The following is a 20,107-nucleotide window of genomic DNA, read 5'->3' on the forward strand; positions in this document are numbered from 1 at the left end:
TAGCTTGGCCCTGTGATTATGTTCCAAACAAAAACAAAACAAGTAGAATAAATCAGCTCCTAGAAAAACTAAGACCATGACAGGGAAAGAATAGAACAGACTGATGACAATGTTGTCTGGATCTCCCATTATAACGGCATGTACAAACTAAATGGTAATTGCAATTCATTTGGTAGCATGGACCCACCCTTCGATTGCCTTTTGCTATTTTTTCTCATTTTTACCTTTTAATGATGTCATACATCCTAATTGCTGCTATAATACATTAACTTTTTGGTTTTAATTTTGTGCTTAGGATTTCTCATAATACACTCTCACTTTAGTTCATTACAACTGAATAAATCCCATAATATTGGAATTATTTTTCTCCTTAAATAGGAGGATTATTTTTTAAAAAAAGGTTTCGGGTCACTTGAAAAAAATAAATGGTGGGAGCTAATGTTTTTATATGGGTTGGGTGAAGAAGATTAATTAGGAATGTGGAACAAGAGATAGGCAGGATAAAACTCCACATATCCTGTGTATGTGGGTGCCTCAATATGCTTTTCTATATGAAAGTGCCTGTGCAGCAATACAAATTTGTCATTAAGCAAAAAAGCTCTAAAAACAAAGAGTAGCAGTTGGAAACTGGCTAGAAAGATCTGTGCAAGATATATTCAGAGCTCTTACACAAAAGGTTTTTGCCTGTTTTGTGAGGTACAAAATTGTGTCTTAAAACAACACAAATGAAACACAGCAACTGGCATTTGTTTGGATCTTGCCCTTTCAAAATCAGTTGCTCATTACCAGGGCTTTTTTTCTGGGAAAAGAGGTGAAGGAACTCTCAAGAGGTTCTGGGAAAAGAGGTGGTGGAACTCTCAAGAGGGAAATGAGGGGAACTGAGGGGTGGAGTCACCAGACACATGAGTTTTTTCAAGAGGTGCTGGGAAAAAAATCCCTGCTGATTACTCTAAAAATGCTGCTTAACAGTAGGCATATGCAGTTTGGGAATCCGATTTGGAAAAAATGCCCGAATTGGACCCGATCCGTAAAGATGCTGGTCCTGATTCGGAAATCCCGAATCAAAGCATTTGTAATGCTTTGGAAAGCTTCGGGGCTGAGTTTAAAGCAGTGGTGGGGCCCTTTAAACATCACCTCAGCCCCAGCCCCCCACCCCACCCACCTTTGCAGCCAGCAGTGGCGGCAGCGGCTCTGGCCTTTCCCGCAACCTGCAGAGGAGAAAGCCCTTCCTGCCCCTCAAATGGCCGCCGCGGCCATTTGAGGGGCAGGAAGGGTTGAAGGAGGTGGCTCCGGCCTTCCCCACCGCTCTGCAGGCTCAGGAGGTGGTGTGGCAGCAGAGGAGCCAGCTGACTCCACGCTGCCGCAGCCTCGTGCTGCTGTATATGCTGCTGCTGCAACTGCCGCCGCAGCATCCCACCGCCCCGCTGATCACCCTCCCCCTCTCCTTCTGGCCAGGTAAGTGGGTAGAGGGTGGAGGGGTTGCCCCAGGGGGGGTGAGAGGTGGAGGGGTTGCCCGGGGTGGGTGGGAGGGGGGATAGGGGAGTTGCTCCCCCTCACTTCAGTATGCTCTGAATATTTATGGCACATACCGAAGCGAGTAAAATACCATAAAGCCACTTCGGAATTATAGTATTTCCGAATTCCCCCCCCTCGCTTCGGGTAACCCCAAAGTGGGAAATCTGAATCTTTTCGGGATGCACGCCCCTACTTAACAGATATGCAGTTGATTCTTAATAAGATCTCAAAGGAAACATCCTTTCAAATTGGGATAAGTACCAAAGTATCTCAGTTCTCTCTCATGTTCACTAGTAGAAAAGTCTATAATGCTACTAGTAGTGTTCTAATTTTCACTAAACAAGAACTGAATGTATTTTGTTTTCATTACTTGTACAAGACATTTGCTGCAGATTTAAAGTTACAAATACTTCAAATAAATCCAGTTTTGCTGAATATGTTCAACAAGAATAAAATCCTGCTGACTTTGCCACAGTGGTGTTGGCTCTGCAAAATCCACACTTGTTATGGATACATATTTTTATCTGTCAGGCATCTGAATACCCAGAGGAACTGTAATGTGCAGAAAACAATGCATCATTCTGCAATTTTTAATCCCCGAGAAGTCAAAAATTGGGAGTCTATTATCTGCTTATTTAATGTTCTATTCTGTTCATAACACCCTTTACTGAGCAAAATCAATGAACATCAATAGCAGACTTACAAAATATTTCTAGCCAGAAATAACAACGATACTTGATAGGGATGTACTAATTCCTGCTTCTTGAGCCCCCAAAGTTTAACAGCAGGTTAAATCAAAGGAGATGGGTGTTCCAAAAGTTAATGCAAAAAAAATCTCAAATAATACAAAGTCACAGGTACTGAAGAGAAGTAAATGGTAAAAGAAAGACAAAGTATGCAAAAGGGGCAGAAGAAAAACAACAAACTTATCTGTTGGTAAAAGTTAATATTCACATATATTCACAATCCCAGCTGAATTTTTGAATAGCCAGATACAGATTTGTGAACAAATGTTTAGATGACATTTAACAAACAGCTTTCCAAAACTTCACTTCCCAGTCTCACTTTTCTCTACAATATCTGTGTGCTATGCATCATGCATTTTGGTTACTGAAGTTCATGACACAATAAATGTTCCTGTTTTTAACCACTGCTGTAGCACAGTAGTTAAGTGGTTTGGCTATGAATCAGCACTCTACTGGTTTGAATCCCTCTACTGCCATGAGCTCAGTAGGTGGGCCTTGGGTAAGCCACTCCTCTCAGCCCCAGCTCCCCAGTTGAATTGTGGGGATAATAATAACACTAACATGTTCACCATTCTGGGTGAGGCACTAATCTGTCTAGAAGAGTGGTATATAAGTGCAGTTATTATTATTTAAGGTACAATTAAGACTTTTTAATACAATGCTAAAATTATATAAATAAGTGGCCTTGTTAATGCCACTTAATTGGACAATAGTTGCAACAAGGAAAATGTATCTTGTTAGGAAGATGCAGAACAAAATGGATCACATTAAAATACCTTACCTTATAAACAGATTCCTGTATTCTGGCTTTTAATTTTGAACTTCCCGTTTTCATACCAGACACTAAAACAATGTCTCCTTGTTTGGCAACTTTTTCCATCTTCAGTATATACAAAGGTGGTATATATGTTGATTCTGAGAACTTCAGGATACTATAAAGAGATATTAACATTTATGAATATTTAACTGCTAGTGAAATAGAGATATATAAAGCATGCCCAATATGTGAAAAATCCGTAAACTATGAAGCATCTCCTGGTGAGCCTCTAATCTACTCCTCATATAAACAGCATGCAGAAGTTACTGGAGGGGATGTATCTAATCAAAGAACAGACATGGTAGTCAGCAGGGCTTTTTTTCTGGGAAAAGAGGTGGTGGAACTCAGTGGGTTGCCCTCAGAGAAAATGGTCACATGGCTGATGGCCCTGCCCCCTGATCTCCAGATAGAGGGAAGTTTAGATCGCCCTCCATGCTGCTCGGCAGCACAGAGGGCAATCTAAACTACCCTCTGTCTGGAGATCAGGGGGCGGGGCCACCAGCCATGTGACCACTTTCAAGAGGTTCCGGAACTCCGTTCCACTGCGTTCCCACTGAAAAAAGGCCCTGGTAATCAGCCTAATCCAGATGAGCGTGCACTCACACTTAAGGAGAAAGTATGTATGTAGGGTGCTATTAAATTCAGACTTGCTTATGGCAGCCTAGTGGCATTAATAGCTCATGGTTTCATTCAGCTAATTTAGTGTTAATTTAGTTTTGGAGAGGCAGTGTGGCATAGTGGCTTGTGTCTGGGAGACCCAGGTTTTTAATTCCTACTCTGCCATGGAATTTTGCTGGTGACCTAATGCAAGCTGCATAAATCCCAGCCTAACCTACCTCACAGGGTTGTTGTAGGGATAGAGAAGAAAAATATGCAAGCTACTTTGGGTCCTCATTGGGGACAAAGAAACGGTATAAATGAAGTAAATAAAAATTTAAAAAGTTGATGAGGCAGCTGTGACCTTTCCTGAAAAGACTCAATGGAACTACAGAAATCATGCCTTAGACTACTGCAATGTATAGATGAGGCTGCCTTTGAAAAATGTTTGAAAACTGCAACTAATTCAGAACATTGACGATATTAAATTGTACTCAACGTCCTGAATACCTACTGCCAGTGTTTGAAGATTTGCACTGACTGCTAGTCTGTTTCTGGATGCAATTAAAACTGTTTTTTTTTAACCTAAGAAGTCTAAATAGCCTTGGACCAGAATGCTCCAATGAAGAACCACATTGTGCCACACCAAGTTATTCAGGACCTTTCCAGCCTTCAAAGGGGATGTCCACTGGGTTACAAAATTATCTCCTGCTTTATTGAGCTGCTACGAATTGTGCCTTTAATTTTTATTCCTGTGGTTAATTTTAATTATTTTACATTGTTGTACTGCTTAAAATAACTGTTCATAAGCTGTTCCGAAACCTCCATTTTGGAGGAAAGACATAGTATTTATTTTTTAAAATGACTAAATTAATCTTAAACACACTTAAATCCCAATGGTGTTAAAACAAGAAAGTTAAACATATGATTCCTGTTGAAAGCAAACATGTTCTGCTTCAATTGCATCAAGTTCATTTTTTAATAAATGGAAGAGCTCAAGAGAGGTACATGTTTGCTTCCTGGTTAAGAGCTTCAATTTAATGTTCCTGTTGGCTTTAATGTGTGGAAATAAGAAAAAGTGTGATTTAGTGTTTTGAGCACTCCTTGAACATGGGTCAGAAATTCCAAAATACAAGAGAATTCAGACTCTATGATTGTTTCATTTATGGTGATCAATACTAACTAAACAGGGATATACAAAGCAATTCAGCTTTACTAAAGATCTAGCATAGTGGTTAAGTAATTGAGTTGTGATACAGCATTCTGCTGGTTCAAATCCCACCACTGTCATGAGCTCACCAGGTGGCCTTGGGTATGCCCCAGCTCCCCAGCTGCATTGTGGGCATAGTAACAACACTGACTTTGTTCACCACTCTGAGTGGGCACTAATCTGTCCAGAAGAGTAGTATACAAATGAAATATTATTATTATTAAAGCATCAATAATAACACACCTCCAGAAAAATATGAGGATCTTGAAAAACATCCAGGGAGACTGTTCTTAGAGAGCATTTAAATTTTTTAAATTGTAACCACAATAAAGAATGAAACGCAAAAATTCAGTCAGAAGTAAAGAAGCGTGTCTACTTTTAGGGACAATTCAAACAACAGAGGTTTCTAGAAGGATGATTCTACAGCTTGGTATCAACCCTGAAGCCATGGAATAAAATAAGGTTGGATCTACTGTAGTATTCATTGAAGGTTTTGAGAGAACAGATCATTTTTCACCTCTCTCTTCCCCCAGGCAGCCTGGCATTTGTACTGAAACTCCTCTCTGGAGATCAGAAGAGTCATCGAAGCAACAAGCATTAACAGACAGGAGGCTGCAGCGATGGGGGAAAATCAAGTAAAACTGCCTCTTTTCTGCTCTTCTGCTGATGTAAGCTAAAAGTGGAAGAGTGATAGAGAGGTGATTTTACTTGATTCCTCCTCTATGCTCAGTCTACATTCCAATTCCAAAAAGGGGGATGCCAAAAAGTGCAGCAACTATTGGACTATCAAGCTAATTTCCCATGCAAGCAAAGTGTTTCTCAAAATTCTACAGCAGATTCTTATCATATACAGAACGAGAAATGTCAGATGTTCAAGTTGGATTCAGAAAAGGAAGAGGCACTAGTGGACACACTGCAAATTTACGATGGCTAATGAAACATAACAGGGAATTTCAGAAGAAAATCAGCAAGCGTTTTATAGATTACAGCAAAGATTTTGACTGTGTGGATCATGAAATGCTATGGAGAATGTTAAAAGAAATAGGGGTGCCATAACATCTGATTGTTTTGATGTGCAACCTGTACTCTGGACAAGAGGCTACAGACAAAATATGGGGAAACAGAATGGTTTCCAATTGGCAAGGGTATCAAACAAGGATGCATATTATCTCCCTACCTGTTCAACCTCTATGCAGAGCATAAGGAAAGCTAGATTAGATTCAGAAGAAAGTTGAGTGAAAATTGGTGGAAGGAAAATTAACAATTAAAGGAGAAAGTGCCAAAGCAGGATTACAGATGAACATCAAGACGACAGAAATAATGACTACTGAGGAATTAACACAATTTTAAAGTTGACAAGAAGGAAATGGAAATTATTAAATATTTCTATCCTATTGGCTCAATCACCTCTTCCAGTTTGCAAGATCAGAACAAGCCTGTTAACAATAGGACATTTTGGAGGTCTTCCATAGAGTCACTATAGGTGAAAGGTGACTTGACACAGCGCGCGCATGCGCACACACACCCACACCCTCTTTAGCTTGTAAGACTCTCCTGTTCCTCAGATAAGAGCTTTGGGACAAATGTCAGGCTACCTAGGGAAGGAAGGGTGAGAATGAACTACTCCCCAACCACTTTCCATGAACTCCTCCAATGGATCCAATCTTGTACCTTTTAAGTATTTAATCTCTGGCCAAATTAAATGTCGAATAAATTAATGCATTTATCCCTTTCTTTATTTAGCAAAATTAAAGTGATTCTTAAATTTTTAATTACTGATGTTATCAAGCACTAAGAAATAAAAACCTAATTGTAGATTCTTCTTTAAAAAGTATACGTCTACTTAACTTTCCTCGCATATTGCATGGCAATTTTTACTATCCTGCATACTTCTGCTCACTTTCCAGAACCCATAATTTTTTCCTTTAAGTATTTGAGTTAGCCAACAATGGACAGAAAGTAACTTTTAGTTTATTGCTACTTCGTGGATTTGAGCCAGAGGCCTTGTATTACTGAAGCCGCTGTGTTTTAATTAAGAGTAACTTTTAATGGCATGTATGCTGAACATGCAATTATTGTAAATCTAAGTTAATTAACTCATATGCAGTATTTAAGATAATTTCAATTTTAACTGTAAATCAACAATATATAATGCTCTTTATAAACATATGAGTAGCCATTGCTGAGGCCTGATCAATCTATGACCCAGTAAGGCAAACACAGCCTTTGAACCACTTATTTGCCCATCACATACGGAAGCCCTCAAGTGGATCAATAAATCTCCTGCTTTTGCTGGTTGCCTGGGACTGTAAAAAAGAAAAGTTTAGACACCTGAGAGATTAAAAACATGGCTATTGGGTCATGCTTGGATTGGTGGCTCAGGCCAAGGTGTATATCGTACCAGTTTTCTCAGTCTGTTGATCTTTTTTTCACCTTCTTGACTGGAGCGGATGGAGAGAGATGCTGTGAGAAAGTAACATTTTTCCTGAGGATGACTCTCCCTCATGTGTCCCTTTCCTTTAGAAACTGTGAGGTGAGGTGAGATGAGGAGGACAGTGCAAGTGCTCAGGACAGCACCTAGGAATTCTGCTTGAAAGCAGGCAGCAAATGATAATGGTCCAATAAAACTCTTATTTGTTATGATCATTGGCTATACCAACCATGTTTTGTTCAACAAACCACACTTGGTCTAATATCTGGATGCAGTCATTGGTTGCAGTCATTCAAACTTCTGAACCATCAGAGCATAACTTGCCATTTGCTGCTGTCCCAAAACTACTGAAGCCTGCATTTTCAAATACATGGACAACCTCCCCTCCCTAAATGTATTTTCCATCAGAAATGGAGAACATCATAGTAATGGTGACTGACAATTCAGGATTTCTGTGTGTTTGTATACCAGCAACTGGATATGGTCAAGAATTAGGAGATGCACATGAGAGAGCAGTAGCTGACCAACTCCAGGTGTTTTTAGATAATTCTTTTGCTCTGGACGCTTTCCACGCTGGGTTCAAGCTGAGGTACAGGATGGAGACTGCTCTGGTGGCTTTAGTTGATGACCTCTGTCTGAATATGGACAAGGCCCATGCTTCTTTCGTACTCCTCCTGGATCTATCTGCAGCCTTTGATACAATAGACCATGCTATCTTGTCAAGGTGTTTGGAGGCAAAAGTAGGTATCAAGGGATGTGCCTTGGATTGGATTCAGTCGTTCTTAATGGAATGAACTCAAGGTTTTGCTGTCACTGACCAGCTATCTTCAGTGTGAGAATTATCTTTAAATGTTCCACACAATCTTATCTCCCATGTTAATCAAGCTTTATGTAAAGCCTTTAAGAAATAATCCTTAGCTTTTTAATTGGATGTCATCAATATACAGATGATTCCCAGCACCATATCTCTCTATCCAACTCCCCTGGTAATGTAGCGGAGGCCCTAAATTGTTGCCTGACAGCTGTGGTCAAATGGCTGAAAGTAAACAAATTGAAACAGAACCCAGACAAGAAACCCAAACAAGATGAAGTGATGCTGGTTGTGAAGGTGGAGATCTTGAAGGACACTGTGCTTCCCACTTTTGAGAAGTTTCTGTTGATCCTTGCTGACCTGGTTAAGAGCCTAGGGGTTATAATTGGATCCAGCCCCGCTGCTAGAGAAACAAGTTAATGCAGTTGCGAAAAAGGCTTCTCCCAACATAGACTAGCCTGGAAGATGGATCTTGATACAGCCAATCTGGCCACCTGGATTGATGCCACAGTAACACTGAGCCTAGGCTACTGTAATTGAACTGTATATTCATCTCCCCTCAAAGTCAATTTGGAGACTCCAAATGGTACAAAATGCTGCAGTTTGATTATTATCCTGATTATTATCAGGAACTAGGCAGAGCATGCTTATTACTTCCATTGTGCAGTCACTCCACTGGCTACCCATCATTTACAGGGCTCAATTCAAGATTTTGGCTCTCACATACAAAGCCCTTCATGGCCCCTCCTTATGAAATGGCCTGCCTGAAGAGGTCAAGAAAGCCCCCACTTTCTTGGCTTTCCACAAACTATGCAAAACAACTATTCAGGATGGATTTCTTCTCAGGTCATCTCCCTATGCCATAAGAAACAGATAAGACAGAAGTAGACTATACTACTGGGTACTATCTGCTGGTATAGATGTATTCCTACAGGGTTTTTTTTGCATTGTTTAATACATTCATGTCATATTACTAATGCTTTGTTTCTGCAGTGCTTCATATCAGTATTTGGATCTATGTTTGTTTTCAAATTGCATGTTTTATAGAATGTCTTAGCTGCTGATCATATTGCCTTACACTGTGTTATCCACCTTGAGTCTCATTGAGAAAGGCAGACTATAAGTAACATTAATAAATAAACAAAAATATAAATCTAGCACTCTTGCTGAAGATAGGCAGATGTGACTGTGGTCAATGATTAGATGGGAGATCTCCTGAAAAACCTATCCACACTGCTATGATGGAACAAAAATGGGACAGAAATATAATAGAACTGATGCTGTTTATTCCATGATGGTATTTTAAAAATTGTCCTATCAACCAATATTTGTTCCCTCAGTTCTGGTGTAACATAGCTTAGACAAAGGCAACACATAATGTGCCAGTAAACAGATGATTAATCATGGTGGCATACAGGGGTAATATCAAGTGCAGGACTTTGGAAAGCATGACACCTTGTCTACAGTTTTGGCCAGAGTCCATACACATTCTGATGAGATGGTATGTGAGAATGTGGTTGTAGTAGCAAGCACCAACTAAACAGAACTAAAACAAAAAAGGGGAAATCAGTGGGAGCATGAATTAAGATGACAAACAAGGCAACAAACTTAAACAATGGGCAAGGGGAAGAAGGCTGCCTAGGAAAGGAGGTGAAAAAGTATTTGTTTTATTAATTAAAATGCTTACAAGACACCTTTCTTCTTGAACTCATGGTTGCTTACAATACACAAGAGGAAGAAGCAACTAAGAAAAGAGAACTGTGGCAGGATCAGTTTGGAGTGAATTAGCAAAGGAGAAAGATGCGGGCATTAAGGGATTTAATTGAGGATGACTAGGTAGAAGGTAGGAATAGGGAGGCAATGACAGTGCCAGCTGGAAACAAAGAAGGCATGCACAGGCTTTCGTTTGCCAACCCATTCAGCTATTGCCTGTCTTTATGCATAAAGGCAGATATGCAAAAAATAACTTGAGAAGGTCTGTTAAAACAAATGCGTATCATGCTTACCGCAGCGCATTATGGGAATCTGAGACTCCATTCGCTTCTGGGTCTTTCATGATTGTCCATTCAAAAGCAAGCCCTGCCAAAGTGCTAAAAGTGTTTCCTTTAAACAAATCAAGAAATTAAATATCAAAAAACAGAACAGCAGAACATTATCCCCACACCTTGGAAGTGATCTATACAAGCACAATGAACAGGAAAGCAGATAGTAAATGAAATGGAGCCTTAAAGAACCAGTATCAAATTGAAAAGAGTCCAGTAGCACCTTTAAGTGTTCTCCCACTGGTTTCTGGATGTTGCCATTTCTAATGTCAGATTTGTGTCCATTTATTCTTTTGCGTAGAGGTTGGCTGGTTTGTCCAATGTACAGAGCAGAAGGTTCCAGCTCAAACCCATCCAATGTATCATCACTGAGCTACAACCCATCCTGGAAAATGATACCTCTCTCTCAGAAGCCCTGGGTGGAAGACCTTTCCTTGCCTACAGACAGCCCCCCAACCTTAAACAACTTCTCACTTACAATCATGAATCGGCCAGCAGAGTCACCAGCACAGGTACCAGGCCCTGCAACAGACCCAGATGCCAGCTCTGCCCCTACATCTACCCAGGGAATACAATTACAGGACCCAATGGCATCAACTACACTGTCTCTGGCTCTTACAGCTGCTCATCCTCCAATCTGATATATGCCCTCATGTGCCAACAATGTCCTTCTGCTCTGTACATTGGACAAACCAGCCAACCTCTACGCAAAAGAATAAATGGACACAAATCTGACATTAGAAATGGAAACGTCCAGAAACCAGTGGGAGAACACTTCAATCTACCAGGACATTCCATCAAAGACTTAAAGGTCGCTGTAGTTCAACAGAAACCTTTCAAAAACAAAATCCAACGGGAAGCTGCTGAATTGGAATTCATATGCAAATTTGACTCTGTCAAGCTGGGACTGAATAGGGACTATGAATGGTTATCTCATTATCACAGGTAACTGATTTCCTTTACAGAGGCGGGGTCAGGGGGAGTCCAGTGGCACCTGGCGTGGGCTTTCGAGGACCACAGTTCTCTTTGTCAGATGCATCTGGCGGGGAGGACTGTGGTTATCGAGGGCTTGTGCTGCAGTGCTGCTGAACTCTTTTTGATTTTGCTACTACAGACTAACACGGCAAACTCCTTTGAATCTTTACACAAGCAAACTGATCCCCACACCAAAAGGAGCTGTCTGCATCTCCATATCAAAGGAGTTCTTTACATCCCGCCTCTCCTCCCCCCCCTTCCCCCTCTCCTCCTCTATATTTGGCCAGTTTCCTTCTGCCCTCCATGCATCTGACGAAGAGAACATGGTTCTCGAAAGCTTATGCTACAATAAAATTGGTTAGTCTTAAAGGTGCTACTGGACTCTTTTTGATTTTGCTACTACAGACTAACACGGCTAACTCCTCTGGATCTAGTATCAAATTGTTTTTTTTAAAAAAATGGAATAATTATATCCATGGCAGAACTAACGAACAATTCTATTGCTTAAGTTTAAGGAGCTGGGGAGACAATTTTGGTCAGAATGCTGTTCTCTTGACCAACAGAAACCATCATTTTGTGATGCAGAGCAGAGATGATACACAATGACACCTAAATTTAAAAAGGGAAAGTAGCTAATAAGGCAAGCTGCAGGAAATTAGAAATGGCATGAAAGCAATGTGAATCAAGCTTTAGTTTCATTAATGTATAATTACTTTTAAGAGATTAAATTTAAATTATTTAATCGTTCAGATTTCCTTTCATTTAACACTGCTTGCCAAGAGCTACAATCCAATGGCAAGGCCTGCAGAAATCTTACACACACATACTCTATGCTGGCTTTTAGAAATCTAGTACTACTCCTTCTGAGTATTAAGTGCACAGTATGTCAGGAAATAACCATTTCAAGTTGGTCCATTTTCCTAGTCTAAGCACATGAATTATGGTGAAACAAAACAGGGGCCATTTTCGCACGGCCACACACCTGGAAGATCACACGAAACTCATGGCATAAAAGCGTCTCCCTAATGCGACTTCCTAGCACAATCCTGTTTAATGGTGCCTTTTCTGACGGGGATCGTGCCAGGAGATCGTGCTAGGAAGACGCTTCATGCTGTGAGTTTGCGTGATCTCCCGGGGCGTGTGTGAAAACAGCCAAATACTGCAAGTTAAAAGGATATCCTTGCCCAATTGTTACTTTTTTGATGGCATCAGACTACTTGCATGAGTAGTTTTTTTTGCTAACCTTGGCAGGCTCCACTGGGAATAACAGACTGTTAGCTAAACCAAAAAGTACCCGGAGATAAAAGGCCAGAATCCTCTAGGTATTACGAATCTAATTTATAAATTTTTAATATTTTTAATATTTTTACTTATCTATTAAAGTGCAAAGTGCTAATAATGTGCAATAACTACATATAAATACATTCATATACTTAATAATCAAGCCACTCCATAACAAGAATAAATAGTAATAAATAGCTATTAAAAAGTTCAATCACAGTCCAACTGGTGAGAAATCAATTAATCAATAAATATCCATTTTTTCTCTTTTGTAGATAATAGTTGCTGTTTCGAGTAGGTTTTTTTGTCAAAATGAGCCAGTGGAATTAACGTTAGAACTGGTTCACAGACCTCGTTGGTCCAGTAATTGTGTTGCTACAGTAACTCTTAAGAATTTGCAATAGCAGCTCTTGAGATTTCAGAGACTAGCATATAATTCATTAAACCTGTTATACCAATTCCTTCAAATTTGGGGCGAAAGCTGGTTGACTATCATTATTTGAGGCCAGCTCCTAATCACTTCATGACACTGACACCTCACACCTCCCAGTGATGTCAATTTGAAGGCAACAAATATTGTTTTTTACCTGCAATGTTTAAAACCATGCTCTCGAAACCATTTATATTTGAGTTTATCATGTTATAATTATCACTCAGAAGTAAGTACAGAGTGGCTGTGTAGCTAATCTTCTATAAATGCTAATCATGTGACCGATACTAGTAAAATATGAAATGTACAAATGGTATCCAGACATTAATTTAAAGCTAAGAAAACATTCTGGGTGACATAACCACACTGTGTTACAGTGCAATCCTAAATAGATTTACACTTTTCTAAATCCATGATGACTTCAATGGGCACAGAAGAATGTAACTTTGCTTAGGACTGTGCTGTTAGTGAATGTTCATAAACCACTTATCTTACTTTTTATATAAACAATTTTTCTACAGGGCTCTAATACTTTTCATACTCAATCCCAAGATAGAAATCAGACTGTTATTACAACTAATTTGTAATAAAAAATTACCAGTTTGAAAAGAGTTTCTTTCTCCTTAATCAGACAAATCCTGGTTCTGAGCCATCACTTTACACTATTTTCAGTTTTCAAAAAAACTTTTCTGCTTATGAGTTCATTGTTAAAGAAAAATCAGTGCTGCAATTTCACTGCCAACTTCCTAAAATTAAAATCTCATAACTGCTTATTTGCTTTACCTTTCCTTTAGTGCTTCCTATTCAGTTGACACTAAAACCTACTCTACTTTGAATCCTGATTGACTACAACAACAAGTGGAACATTTTGTGCTGCCTTTCCATCTTAAAAACTCTGAAATTATTTCAAAATGCTTGAAGTTATTGTTTATAGGACACACAAATACACGAGACATGCTTTAACAGCCCAACACTAAGACAAATCTTTCCTTAATATAACTGAAATGTAATGCAAAGGCAAATGGGTTTTGAGTGTAAAAAGATGGAACAGTGCTGAAGTTGCATGTCTGCTGCAGACATTCAGCAGAGTAAAATTCCTGCTGTAACACTGGCCACGAAACTGCTATAAGCACATGTATTATTAGAACAATATGACTAACAGGCAGCTTGACGCCCCAGGAAATCGACACAACGCTCTCTGATACCAGCATTTGCCCATTAGTCCAATTCATGAGAAAGCATAAATGCGATCTAATGCAGGCTTGATGTTATATATTGATGTTATTGATCAACACCATGGCTTCTTTTATTTCATTTTCCCTTTAATCTTTAAAGCAGAGGTTCTAAGTACAGATATTTGACAATGGGATATTTGAATATCTCATCCATATCCATTCATAAATTCATACTACAAAGGGGCGGGGAGAATCAGCAGCCACAAATTTGGAAATAAAAGTGCATTCTCCACAACTATGGGTGCAGCAAAAGAGCTAAGCTGGAATGATAAGAAACAGAAAAAAATTTACCTTCAGAATCTAATGCCTGAATTTTCAATTGCAGTGGTGAATCTTCAAGGTAGAGTTCTTTGGTCGTGGATACAATGTGAATATCATGAATTATGTCAACTATAGCATCACAGCGAAGCACCTGACCAGTCACTTGATGAAATATGAGAAAACACAATGTTACTCAATCTGTTTTATTTATTTACATCATTTATACCCAACTTTTCACCACAATGGAGATTTAAAGTGGCTTACATTTTCCCCTTCCCCATTATCATCACAATAACTCTGCGAGGCAGGTTAAGCTAGAAGGGGGTAACTAGCCCAAGGTCACCCAGCAAACTTCCATGGCAAAGTGGGAATTTGAACCAGGGTCTCCCATATCCCCATATCCTAGTCTGAAACTCTACTCAACCTTTAGTCTCTCCCAATTTTTGTGCAATAAAACAGGGTTGCACCTACCTGTAACTGTTGTTCATTGAGCATTCTTCTGTGCAGGCACACATGGGAACTGCGCATGCATAGGCCAGCTGCAGATGTATCAAAGCTCCAAAAGGCACAAGATGCTCGCCTGGGCTTTTCAAGTGCTTTTTCAGTGGGTGCAGCTATAAAAGGCGGGGCAAGCAGATCCCTCCCTAAGTTCACTAAGCTGCAGGTGAAGGAGAAAGTAGCCTATTTAAAGAGCACACAGTGGAGAAAGGAGGGAGGGATGTGTGCCTGCACAGAAGAACACTCAATGAACAACAGTTACAGGTAGGAGCAACCCTGTTTTCATTGTCGTGCCTTCTACAGTGCCACATGGGAGATTAGCAAGCTAACTTACCCAGAAAGTGGGTGTGTTGCTCATCATCAAAAAAGACTCTTCAGAACAGCTTTGCCGACTGCAGCATCACTTCTGGAATCTACATCAATTGCATAATGCTTAATGAAGGTGGATGGCCTCGCCCAGGTGGCTGCTTTGCATAAGTTCATTAGTAAATGCCCAAACTAAACGCTAATGAAGTAGACTGGGCCCTTGTAGAATGCACCCTGATGTTCAAAGGGCAAGGTTGTTTGGAGTGCTTATAACACTCTCTAATGAGCCACACCAATCAATTGGAGATGGTCTGAGCAGTGACCTTCTGTCATTTTTAGCTCCCTTGAAGGAGACAAATAGCTTAGGGTCCTTTCTGAAGGCAATAGTCCTGTCCAGGTAAAAACACAGTGCACGTTTGACATCCAAAGTGTGTAGGAGTCTATCAGTTTCTGTAAAAGGCAAAGGAAAAAACAATATCCTGGTTGAGGTGAAGAGCATAGACTACCTTGGGAAGGAACTGGAGGCTGGGATGGAGAACCACTTTGCAAACATTTTCAGGCAAGGTGGATTATACCTCAGGGCTTGCAGTTACCTCTGTCAGGACCTTGCCAGGAAAATTCACAAAATACTGGGGGGTTATATGAAGTTTTATTGCAGCTGATGTTATGGCCATTAAGATGGTCTTGGCTGTTAGAAATTTGAGAGGACAGGTAGCTAGAAGCTCAAAAGACTTATTCATGAGAGTTGCTAAAACCAAAGAGAGGCTCCACTGAGGAGTGGAAATGGACCCTGGGGGATAAACGTTAGCCAACCCCTTAAGGAACAATTTACATTCCAGTTGGCAGAAGAGGGATCTGCCCTTTACCACCCTATGATAAGCCGAAGTGGCTGCCAGATGGACCTTCACAGAGGAGTTAGAGAGTCCTCAGTTCTTCAACAGGACCAGACAGACTAGGACAGCTGGTAAAGGTGACAAAGAAGGGAATAAGCCCTGTTCAACTGCCCAAAAGGGGAAGCGTTTCCACTTGCCAGAGTATGACTTCCGGGTGGAAGGTTTTCTGGCCTGTGAATTATGTTCCTGATTGGGGAAAAGAATTCTACTTCAGGGGGAACAAAAGCCAAGCTGTCAGCCTCAGTGTTTCTAAATTGTGGTGAAGAACCACGTTGCCCTGAAGGTTTGGTGACAGCAGGAACCGGTAAGTCCTTCCCTGTGACATTTTGGACAGGGTGGAGAACCATGCCTGTCTTGGCCAGTAAGGGGCAATTACAATCACTGACACTCTCTCCCTCATCATTTTGCTGAGTGTCAAAGTTATGAGAGGGAGAGGAGGGGAAGCATACAGTAGACTGCCTGACCAAGATATTTGAGAAACATCTCCTAGGGACAACTTCCCTTTGCCTGCTCGAGAGCAGTCTTGGGGGCACTTCTTGTTGAGTGAAGTAGCAAAGAGGTCTATAGTTGGAAACCCCCATTGTAGGAATAAGGGTTGAAGGAATTCCATATTGATGGACCATTCGTAATTGAGGTCCCTGGACCGACTCAAGGCGTCCACCAGAGTGTTGTCTTCCCCAGTAAAATGGATGCCAGTGAGGGAAACCTGATGCTGGATTGCTCACTCCCAAATCAGGAAGGACTCTCGGGAAAGTGACAGAGAGACCATGCCCTCCTGCTTGTTCAGATTAATACATGGTAGTTGTGTTGTCCGTGCATATCTGAACATTCTTGCCTCTGACAAGGTGGAGGAAAGCTTTCAGAGCAAACGGTATAGCCCTTAGCTCTATAAGGTTGATATGTAACTTTGACTTGTGTTGAAACCAGAGGCCCTTCACTTGACTGTCTCTGGAGAAAGCTCTCCAACCCGACAGAGAGATATTTCCCTCAAAGGGTATATCTTCTACCCTTAATCTACAGTGTGGAGCTAAAGCAGTGGTTCTAAGCCACGCATGCCTCCAAATTATAGTGGCTGAGGCCATAGCTTGTGTGGAGCAATCCCCAATGTGTCTCACAGTGAGAATTTGCTGTTTTGAGAGCTGAAGGGCTTCTCCCTGGAGAATCTCTGCAAGATGCTGTTTCTCATCAAGGATGAGAAGTAAGGACTGATCTTGTCCCAAAGGAACAATTGGTATTTGGCCATAATAGCCTCATAATTGCCAATGAGGAAATTTAGGGCTGATGAGGCATAAACTTTTCTCCCTAAAATATCAAGCTTCCTGCCCTCTTTATCTGTGGGACCAGAATGACCAGTACCCCATGGAAGACCTTTGCTTTGTAGGGTTTCAGTAACGACAGAATTAGCAGGAGGGTGATTGAACATCTTGCTCCATCTTGCTTGGTTTTATATAGGTTATCTAACTTCTTTGAGGTTGCTGGCGCAGATGCTGGAGTTGACCAAACCTCCTTCGTGACATCTATAATTCCCTGTATAATGGGGAATACCACTGTGCCAGTTGCACCGTAGTGGAGAACCTTGAAGACTGGATCTGATGAAGTCAGAGCTGAACAAGTTATTTAAATTTCCAACGACCTTGCCATTCTGACCAGTTGTTCAGAGTAGAGGCAAAGGTCTTCAGTGGGAGATACAGCAGTCTCTGTGATATACTCAGGAGGAGATGGCTCAGATGCCAAGTTGGAACCGTTGTCAAGATGCATTGATGGATCAAGTTGGGATGCATTGATGGAGTGCCAGTTTGGTGTTAAGAGAGCAGGACTCTAATCTGGAGAGGCGGGTTTGATTCCCCACTCCTTCACTTGAAGCCAACTGGGTGACCCTGGGCTAGTCACAGCTCTCTGGAGCTCTCTCAGCCCCACCCACCTCACAGGGCATTTGTTGTGGGGATAATAATATCATACTTTGTAAACAGCTCTGAGTGGGCATTAAGTTGTCCTGAAGGGCAGTATATAAATCGACTGTTGTTATTATTATTATGAAGTGTTAGCTCTGCAGAGTCGGTGTCTTCAGGAACCGTTGGAGAAACCGAGGGTGGTTTCGTCTTCAGACTGAAAGACAAGGCTCCAGTAGTCATTGTGCAGGTACAAATGAGGCAGAGGATAGAGACCTGGAAATCCGCCTATGCCGTAGGCATAGTAATGGTAAGGAGTCTCATAAGGGTATAGAACCCATAGGTGTCTGACTTCTAATGACCTCTTCTCAGTGTCAGTTGGAGCTGAAGAAGCCGTTTCCTTCTATGCAGGTCACACTGGAGAAGGTGGTAGTGGAGATAAAGCTACTCCTAGATCCATGAGGTCTGGAATCTCAACCTCTAAAATGGCAGGAACCGAAGCCAACTGGCGTCTAGGAGTCAGCGAGGGAGTTCTCAGAACCGCAAGCAGGCTGGATGTCGTGAAGGTGGAGGGAGCTGAAGCTGAGGACTGTTTTTTCTTTTGCAGTTTCAGAGTTGGGTGTTTTTCAGAATGCTTTGACTTCAGCTTGGCTTTCTTCGACGGCAGCTCGGATGAAGACAAAGATGGGCCGGGATCTTTAGGAACCGACTGGTTCATATTGTTGGCACTTGGAACCAAAATTGGAGGAACCGAGCAAGCCTGTTCTGGGAGCTGCGGTCCTTTATTAGCGGCCTTAGAATCCTTGGAGTTGGATACACTTTAGAGGGCAGACTCCCATAGTGCCACTTTTAGGCGCGATGCCTGTTCATGTCAAGCCTTCAATGTGAATTGTTTGCACATGCCACAGTGCACAGTATCATGTGCCTCTCCTAGGCACAAGGCATTTCTTGTGTCCATTGGATTGGGCCATCTTGGAGCCACACTTGAGGCACGTCTTGAAGAGCACCTTCAAAGTCATCTTCTCGCTTTCTTCTTGCCTGAATTCGAGGAAGATCTCAAAGCACGTCCTTCTTCAGTGGCAGCTAAAGAATAACTGAGAGATGGATCTGCTCGCCCCGCCTTTTATAGCTGTGCCCACTCAAAAAGCATGCAAAAAGGCCGGGTAAGCATCTCACATCTTTTGGAGCTTTGATATGTCTGCAGCTCGCCTGTGCATGCAGAGTTCCCATGTGGGACTGCACAGAAGACACAACGATGAACAAACCAGTTTCTCAAATAATAGGGACAAAAATTTTGGACAAAAACAAACAAATATTGATTGTATAAAGCTGAAAAGGAGTATGTTGATCACTCAACATTTTTTCAACAACCAAGTGCTGCCCTGAATCACCATCTTATGACTGGGAAGCCCCTTTCCTTCACCTATCATGCACAATGAGAAGGTCAGTCAGTCAATGAGGCCAACACTATGGTGGTGGAGGTGGAAAGTGTTGTCAGGTAGCAGGTGACAAACCCCCCTCAAAGGGTTTTCAAGGCAAGAAACATTCAGAGATGGCTTGTTGTTGTCTGCCTCTGAGTAACAACCCCGGACTTTCTTGGTGGTCTCCCATCCAAGCTAAGCTTCTAAGATGAGGCTAGCCTGGGCCATCTAGGTCAGAACGTCAACAACATAAAATTATAGAATTCTTTCAGAATAAAATGCTCTAAATAGCCTAGCATCATTATACTTACTAACATCTTCAGCCAAAATAATACTTGTAAGACGTGTTGATTGCGATGATCGTGCTTGGACAACAGCCTTCTGAGAACACTGCCGGTTGTCTTGTTCTACAGCTTCTATGCTGGCAACTTCTGGTCTGGTAGAAGACCTTTTTAAAAAAGAAAATCTCTTTACAATTACTGGACTATAACTCAACTATAATAGCAAACACTAATAAAAGCCATATTATGTTTAATTTTATAATATCAAACAGATTCTATCAACTTCACCAGTTTGGTGTAGTGGTTAAGAGTGGCGGTACTCTAATCTGGAGAACTGGGTTTGATTCCCCACTCCTCCACTTGAAGCCAGCTGGGTGACCTTCGGTCAGTCACAGCTCTTTCAGAGCTCTCTCAGCCCCACCCATCTCACAGGGTGATTGTTGTGGGGTTAATAATAACATACTTTGT

At 41.2% G+C, this 20,107-nt stretch overlaps 1 protein-coding gene across 1 annotated transcript in view; it reads right to left on the bottom strand.

Annotated features, from left to right (window-relative positions):
• Positions 1-20,107, bottom strand: part of NUP210 (nucleoporin 210) — a 155,813-nt gene that overhangs the window by 124,002 nt on the left and 11,704 nt on the right. The window contains exons 2-5 of the mRNA XM_054977076.1: positions 19,670-19,806; positions 14,382-14,513; positions 10,134-10,230; positions 3,043-3,193 (exon numbers count right to left, since the gene is read on the bottom strand). Of these exons, the coding sequence (XP_054833051.1) occupies positions 3,043-3,193; positions 10,134-10,230; positions 14,382-14,513; positions 19,670-19,806 (517 nt within the window). The remainder of the gene's footprint in view (positions 1-3,042; positions 3,194-10,133; positions 10,231-14,381; positions 14,514-19,669; positions 19,807-20,107) is intronic.

The sequence above is a fragment of the Eublepharis macularius genome, chromosome 4, assembly GCF_028583425.1.
Source record: "Eublepharis macularius isolate TG4126 chromosome 4, MPM_Emac_v1.0, whole genome shotgun sequence".
NCBI classification, from domain to species: Eukaryota; Metazoa; Chordata; class Lepidosauria; order Squamata; family Eublepharidae; genus Eublepharis; species Eublepharis macularius.